This window comes from Limulus polyphemus, unplaced genomic scaffold (assembly GCF_000517525.1).
Source record: "Limulus polyphemus unplaced genomic scaffold, Limulus_polyphemus-2.1.2 Scaffold510, whole genome shotgun sequence".
Classification (NCBI taxonomy): Eukaryota; Metazoa; Arthropoda; class Merostomata; order Xiphosura; family Limulidae; genus Limulus; species Limulus polyphemus.
The window spans coordinates 459,578-467,821 of NW_013666120.1; the positions used below are offsets into that span (position 1 = coordinate 459,578).

Sequence of the window (8,244 nt, forward strand, 5' to 3'; positions counted from 1 at the left end):
AAGGCCGAGAATGTTTGGTGTGACGGGGATTCGAACTCGCGACCCTCAGATTGTGAGTCGAGCGCCGTAACCACCTGGCCATGCCGGGTCGTCTGAAAGAGTACGACCATCGTAGCGACACGGATTGTAACGACGTAATGAGGCTTTAAAATCATTTTAATATAACGTGCTCATCCTCTCTACTCACAAAATATATCGCTGCTGTTATCTTTTAGTACCTAAACTTACTGAGACTGATTCTAACATTTGACAAAAGACAAACTGAAATTAGTTGTTTCACCTTTTTAAATTTTACTTTGAAAATTAGCTATTTCGATATCAGTTTATTAATGCAACTTTTAATTTAATTGTGAATGATCAAAATAAAACGCTATAACAATATTTAAAAATGAAAGCATTTTGTACAAGAAAACAACAATTAGTTTAATAATTTTACTTATCTTAAATAAATTTAGATGATGCAACCAGAGTTGTACTCCAGAGTTGTACGTCAGGAGACTACATAAACGCTAGTCATGTAAATGTATGTATACTTTTTTGTACTACCTCATATATGTTTTTGTACTGTTCAATTTAACCCCCAAGTTACAGTTCACTACTGGTGAGGTCCATATATATATATATATATATATATATTATATTTTTGCCCGTTAGAACAACCAGTAGCTAAAAAACATTGGGTGAAACATATACAGGAGACCACACTAGTAATTAGTAAGATTGATTGCAATGTTTATGGTATTTTTGTTGTATTCTTATTTTTTTTGCTCAAATGTTATTAGAAACTGTATTCAACATAAATAATTTAGAAAACTGTGTTTAAAAAAAGGTGAAGGAGCAACATATGGACTTCTCTGTCGTTTAAAAGCCAAATACTTAACGGTAATAACAACTTTACAGGTTTAAAAATTATTAGACTTTTTACTTCATATATGCACCCGCAAACAAAAAAAATCTATATTCTGTTATGATTTTATAGATTTATAGATATAAACAATGGTGTTTGAATTCTACTAACTTTTCTGACTAACTAACTTTAGTGCACCGAATGGAATATATTAATTATGAAGTATCTATTTGTTTAGATACTGTCATGTAATTCAAATCACACAGTTAAAAATAACATTAAAACGTTCATTTTATTAAACTGTCAATAAGAGTATTTTATGTTAGTCTCCTAGTGGGTCAGCGGTAAGTGTACAGATTTACAACGCTAAAAATCTAAGTTCGTTCTGCGCGATGGACAAAGTTCATATAATCCATTGTGTAGCTTTACGCTAAACCAACAACCATCCAAATGTACAAGACGTATTAGGGTACAAATTTCGATATCTTGTTAATAAAGAAAATTACGACTGTATGAATGTAATTTGATGTTTTATTCACTTGAACTGTAATATATTCAACTTTCCAAGAGTTTCTTATTCACATCTGTAAATCTAATAGAAAATATCAGTGCTGAAAATTGTATTCTGCACATTTAAAGGTTACTATTATTGGAAGTAGCTTTAATAAAATTAGATCTTATGCATTTATATCTTGTATGCTGTGGTTATTCGTTGGAATGTTAAGAAACAAAAAATGCAGTTGATAAAATCTCCAGCTTATATGTTTCAACAATGAAAATGATGATTTATTTATGATATAGTGATATTTGTTTTATAACAAACAGTAACAGGTTAAATTGGCTTAGAATCATTTAGATAAACATACATTATTAGATGCTATCTGTTGAAGTAAGAAACGTTAACGTAGATAATGGTAGACTATTCGCTGTTTCCTTGGATGTAAGAGATAACGAATAATATAACCTCTTCTAATACTACCCAACTGAGATGACGACAGATTACGGAAAATAACTACCCGAAAAAGACATACCAGCTCCATTTTATTTTCGTTTTTCGTCGTGGACTACGGTTTAAAAAGGATGAATTATTAAATAAAAACTGGTTGTGGAATAATAATGAATTGTCCGGAAAGAATCAAAAAGTACTTTATTAACAAAATTTACCATGTTAGATTTCAAAGCTTATTTTCTCACTAAAAACTTTTCTTAGAGTTAAGTTTAAGAATTAGGTTTCTTTTAGAGTGAATGAAAAAGTTTAATTTTTGTAAACTTTTTGTTGTACGGTTATTATTTTAGCGTTTAGATACACAATGGGCAACCTGCGCTCTGTCCACCGTGGGGAATCGTACCCTGGATTTGAGCACTGTAAGTCCGCCAACTTACGAGGGGGAGTCAGTTTTATGGTTTGTTTGTTTGTTTTTGAATTTCGCGCCAAGCTACACGAGGGCTATCTGCGCTAGCCGTCCCTAATTTAGCAATGTAAGACTAGAGGGAAGGCAGCTAGTCATCACCACCCACCGCCAACTCTTGGGCTACTCTTTTACCAACGAATAGTGGGATTGACCGTCACATTATAACGCCCCCACGACTAAAAGGGCGAGCATGTTTGGTGTGACGGGGGATTCGAATCCGCGACCCTCAGATTGCGAGTCGAGCGCCCTAACCACCTGGCCATGCCGATCCCAATTTTATAGACTCTTTCTTGTACACATTTTGATGTTTCTAAGAATACTGAAGTTAAGACTATCTGATTCTCTTAGTTATTAAGCAATGTTTTTTCAAGTTTTCTATTGTTTTAAATTACCAAGACACGTGTATATTTTATTAAAAGTCAGCTGTGATATTGTATTTTTTGTCTTATATTTAAAATGAACGCTTTGGTTCACATACAAAAATGTTTTGTATAAACCGTTTGAGAATTTGTAAGTCTCCCCGTAGGTTCAAGAAGTCTTGATAGAAATGAATAGAAACCCTATAACCCGGGTACTATTTTTATTCATGCTCCTATCCGGCATGGCCAGGTGGTTAGGGCGCTCGACTCGCAATCTGAGGGTCGCGGGTTCGAATCCCCGTCACACCAAACATGCTCGCCCTTTTAGCCGTGATAGCGTTATAATGTGACGGTCAATCCCACTATTCGTTGGTAAAAGAGTAGCCCAAGAGTTGGAGGTGGGTGGTGATGACTAGCTGCCTTCCCTCTAGTCTTACACTGCTAAATTAGGGACGGCTAGCGCAGATAGCCCTCGTGTAGCTTTGCGCGAAATTCAAAACAAGCAATTCACGGTATTAGGTTGTTAGCAGTTCAATACAACCAATATTAGCTATTGGCAGTTCAGTGTACGTAATACTATTATTAGCAATTCAATACACGCAATACTATTTATTAGCAGTTCATTACACATAATACTAGTTATTATCAGTTCAGTGTAACGTAAATATAGTTGTATTACATGCTTTGCGAACTAATATATAAATTAGTTTCTAAATTTAGTATTTTAAGAAAGTTGAGTAAATTTACAAGTCTTTCAATTACTAACCAGAATTACATAGTCACACTAATCTATGCTATATATATATGTATGTGTGTGTATATTGAAGTTGGTCAATTATTCGAACTGATGGCTTTATCATGTGCACCATTTCTACAGATGGAAATACCAACTTCTAAAATTGTAAATAAATATATTGCCACACAAGGACCCTTACCGACTACGTGTATTGAGTTCTGGCAAGTAAGTTAATTTTTTATTATTTATTCTGCTTTTGATTTATTAAAATCTTATTTTCTTTTGCTGTATTATATATAAAGGATTTGAGATCGTTCCTGTGTGCTAAAGTAGGTCTAGAAATAACTTGTTTGTAAGCGTAAAGCTGCTCAATGGGCTATTTGTGTTGTGCCCACCACAAAGGATCTAGTTTTAGCGTTATAAGCCCCCAGCTTACCACTGGATCACCAGCGAGGGCTTAAAATAACTAAAATCAATAATGATTTATCTTGCGACAGTGAGTGTACTTTCATATCTTGTATGAGAAAGAATGACTTCATATTTTTATTTAAAACTTGAAATATTGAGATTACTTAAACCAATAACAAATTTTAATTGTGTTCCAGAAACCAATAATTAAAATTAATAAGTTCTAATTTTTTGTATAATTTTTCTCTGCAATTTATTACTTTTAGTGGATATGTTCCTATTCAGTTTTACCATTCATTCAATTTCCTTAGACGTCCCTCTTGGTCCTATTTAGGTTTAATAGTATGGCTTTGTTCTAATTGATTAAAATTTTGTTGCATTTAGTTCCTGATAATTAGAATTAGTTAACTGATTTTTGTTGCAAGCTTTACAAAAGTGGCTTTGATTTCCTCGAAGGAAGTGCGATTAAATCTTAGCGATGAATAGCTTTAGAATAAAAAAAAATGTCTGATTGAATAACCAAGTTGAAATATTTCTGGAGTTATATTGCTATATTTTCGTTAATTAGAAACATCAGATAGATTCCTAAATTTTATTAGTAAATATATCTTTAAACTTTAATTAGTTTATTCTTAAAGTACAAGTTAAAATTTCATAAAAAAGAGAAAGTTTAGTTTCTAATGTTACTATCTATTTATTGCATTTCTGATTTAAGGTTTCATTTGTGCTACGAATAAAATCTATAAATTGATTCATGTTTGTCCACCGGTGGAACAGGTTAAGTCTAAAGGCCTAAAACCCGGGGTTCGATTCCCCGCGGTAGCCCAATGTGGCTTTGCTCTAATCAAACGGTTCATTTCTTTATGGTGTGTAAATTTAGATTTTTAAGATTTTACCTTTACTTTTAATCAGAAATAAATAAAAAGGTAAAAAAATTAGTTATAGATTACTCCAAATCTTGATTTACCCTTTTTTATATTTGGATTAAGCGAATTTATTGAAGCTTGCGTAATGCTATGGAGTTTATGAATGGGTTAATATTTCATATCTTGAACAAGACGATGTAGAAATTTACTTAATTAAAAAATGTCATTATATGATAAGTAGGCAAAAGTCCACGAGGCGCACAATAAATACTTTTATGTTGCGAACTTCACTTACTTACGAGCAAAGAAAAAGAAATATATGAATTAAACACATTTTCGTTAAGTCTTATTTATTATGTCCTTAAAGTAGGTACGTTTCGCTTTTTTTGGATATTAAACGCACAACAAAGTTTACAAAACACGCATCCTCGTTGTGCATGTTTAACTTTTGACAAATGAACATTTATAACTGTGTTATTTGTATGTGACTTTGAATCAGTTTATGAATTCAGTTATTTAGAAAAGCGTTAAAACATGGATACTTAAAAATACTAACTTTTGATCTCCCCCTCTCTCTCCCTCTATTTCAACTGAAAACTTCTACCTTTTATACAGTTTACTGTAAACATTAATGGCTTTCATTAAATAGTCTTACTATTACAAGTTCACGTTACATTTGTGGTGATATCATGCGTTATAGGAACACGTCACAACAGAGAAGATAAGCACAAAAGAAGTATCGCTAAGTTTTTCGGTGTTTTCTAAAACCATTAAGCTAATATTTTGATTAAAAAACACAAGCCGAAAAATCATTTGTACAGAAGTAAAAACATTGTGTAAAGATGACATATTCCACTCAATATCTCGGAGAAAGGAGCTCATTAAAAAACACAAGCCGAAAAATCATTTGTACAGAAGTAAAAACAGTGTGTAAAGATGACATATTCCACTCAATATCTCGGAGAAAGGAGCTCATTAAAAAACACAAGCCGAAAAATCATTTGTACAGAAGTAAAAACAGCGTGTAAAAATGACACATTCCACTCAATATCTCGGAGAAAGGAGCTCAGGAAGAGTGAACTCCTTTCATCACTGTCGTTTCGCCATCTCTGCCTAATCACACAAAATAACATACGTATACCTATAGACATAAGCACAAAAGAAGAAAGAAATGATGTTTTTTTTTCTGCATGATCGGTTCCCTTTATGTCCTTAGATTTAAAATATATAATTCTCAGATCATTAGATGTAGGTAATATTAAATTAAGTAATTCTGATCCTACAACATACAGATCAGCCGTGTATCTCCCACCAGAAGGCACCATGAACAGAAAAATATAACTCAAAATATCTGATTATCTATCAGATTTTCATAATAACTTTTGAATATAAGATTCCGTACTAAAAACATATTCAAAATGCGAAAACGTCCACATGAATACACCGTCAATTTTGATCATTTTGTCACCACAATCATTATGCTAAACATACTGTTTAACTAATAGTACCTTGTACCTTTTGAGTAATGTATTAAAATTTCCGAATATTTCTAAGCGGATGTGAAAAATGAAATAAATCAAATTTGATGTTCTTTAAGACACAAAAGTATACTATATATTATGTATTCCAGATGGTGTGGGAACAAAAATCCACGTTAATTGTTATGCTAACAACGTTACTGGAACGGGGCCGACTGAAATGTCATAAATACTGGCCAGATAAAAACAAAACGGAGACTTACGGTCAGTTGGAGATTACCTGTGTGGTTGAGGTAGAAACTACGTCTCTTGTTCATCGGGAACTTCATCTGATAAATAAAGAGGTAAACTTCTGGTTACCAAAAAAAACACTTTAATAAAAATTATTTTCTGATAAATAAAGAGGTAAACTTCTGGTTACCAAAAAAAACACTTTAATAAAAATTATTTTCTGATAAATAAAGAGGTAAACTTCTGGTTACCAAAAAAAAACACTTTAATAAAAATTATTTTCTGATAAATAAAGAGGTAAACTTCTGGTTACCAAAAAAAAACACTTTAATAAAAATTATTTTCTCATGATTTTTTTTACAATTTGGCAGACATTTTATTGTAAATTCCTATGCAGTGTAAGAACTGTGTTAAAAACAGGATCACAATTGGTGTCATTCAAACGTGCAGTTCTAAGTTGTATGTCACCTTATTCGATAAGTCTGTTGGTTTGTTTTTTGTGAAGTGAAGACAGACTACGTGGCTTCATTTTCTACTTTGAGAAAACATATTGTTACAGGTCAGTGTGCAACGTTATACATTCCCATCAAAATATGTGTCCAAAGATGAGTTTCGATATTATATAGTGTACGATTCTTGGAAGTAAGAATAATTTTTATATGTTTTAAATACGAATATGTGGATCGAATTAGATATTTGTTGCCATAAGACCTTATATCTTAATTATCAATAACTGTTATCATTCATTCAGTTACTAACTTATATCTGGGCAACGTATTTTTGATACGTGGGAAACTTAAGTACTTATCGTTCGTATGCAGGTTTTCATCAAATGGTTTTAACATTTTTAATAATTGAATATATAATGGGATACACTTTAGGTAAATATCATTTTTCATGAAGAGTAGCGTAAGTAAATAGAAATTTCAAACACAGTAGGCTTAGATATATATCCTTTTAGTTTCAAAGTGATAACGTGGCACGCACGTTTTCTACAAATAAAACAGAGGCTAAAATATTAAACAACTCGTAGTTACTTTCTGTTTTCTTTTCTAGGAATCTACAGAAAGAAAAGTAATTCAGATGCAGTACGTTGCATGGCCAGACCACGGTGTACCTGTTGATGCTAGCGACTTCCTAGCTTTTGTCGGCAAGGTGCGAAACTACCGCGAAGGGACGGACGTTCCCATAATAGTTCACTGTAGGTGAGTAGTGTATGTTACGTGAAACCAACTAGGGACCAGTCGGTCCACATAAAAAAAGGTGTGCGACATATGTTATTTTAAAATATTTATTTCATGATATGTAAATGATATTTCTTATAAAATGTTGTGAATATGACTTTAAAATTTATTTTTTATTTAATATATTGCCAATCTTTTTGGAGCTGATACAACTTAAAAGACGCACTTACATTGTGAGTTATAAGAGTTTGTTTGAAATTAAGCACAAAGCTACACAATGGGCTATCTGTGCTCTGCCCACCACCGGTATCGAAACCCGGTTTCTTGCGTTGTAAGTCCGCAGACATATCGCTGTGCCACTGGGGGGCGAGTTATAAGAGACAATCTCGGTACGGCAATTACTGTATTACTTTTGATTTTGGGGCGGCAGAACTATCCGAAGTACGGATGTTGTTATTGTTTTTTAAATGGAATTAGTGCACTGGAAAGGGAAGCTTCAGTTCCAAACCTGAATTCAGTTTCCTCTCAGGATAAAGTTCAAACCAGTCAGATAATAAAGCCCTCTCCTCTTTCTGTCAAAAGCAAGGATAGGCATCAATACAATATGTTCTAAAATGCACCAGAATATAACAATTTCCATGCTGCAATTTAAGTTTCCTGAGGGAGCACATCCCCGGACTTCTCTACATCCCCTCTTATACTGGTATATTAATTACAACAGAA

General features: G+C 32.8%; 1 protein-coding gene across 3 annotated transcripts in view; it reads left to right on the forward strand.

Annotated features, from left to right (window-relative positions):
- Nucleotides 1-8,244, forward strand: part of LOC106458761 (tyrosine-protein phosphatase non-receptor type 4-like) — a 72,417-nt gene that overhangs the window by 57,787 nt on the left and 6,386 nt on the right. For 2 of the 3 annotated variants that reach the window (XM_013918310.2, XM_022385074.1), the window contains 4 exons: nt 456-523; nt 3,496-3,579; nt 6,259-6,450; nt 7,394-7,542. In XM_013918310.2, the coding sequence (XP_013773764.2) occupies nt 456-523; nt 3,496-3,579; nt 6,259-6,450; nt 7,394-7,542 (493 nt within the window). The remainder of the gene's footprint in view (nt 1-455; nt 524-3,495; nt 3,580-6,258; nt 6,451-7,393; nt 7,543-8,244) is intronic. The other variant, XM_022385073.1, reaches the window with a different exon arrangement.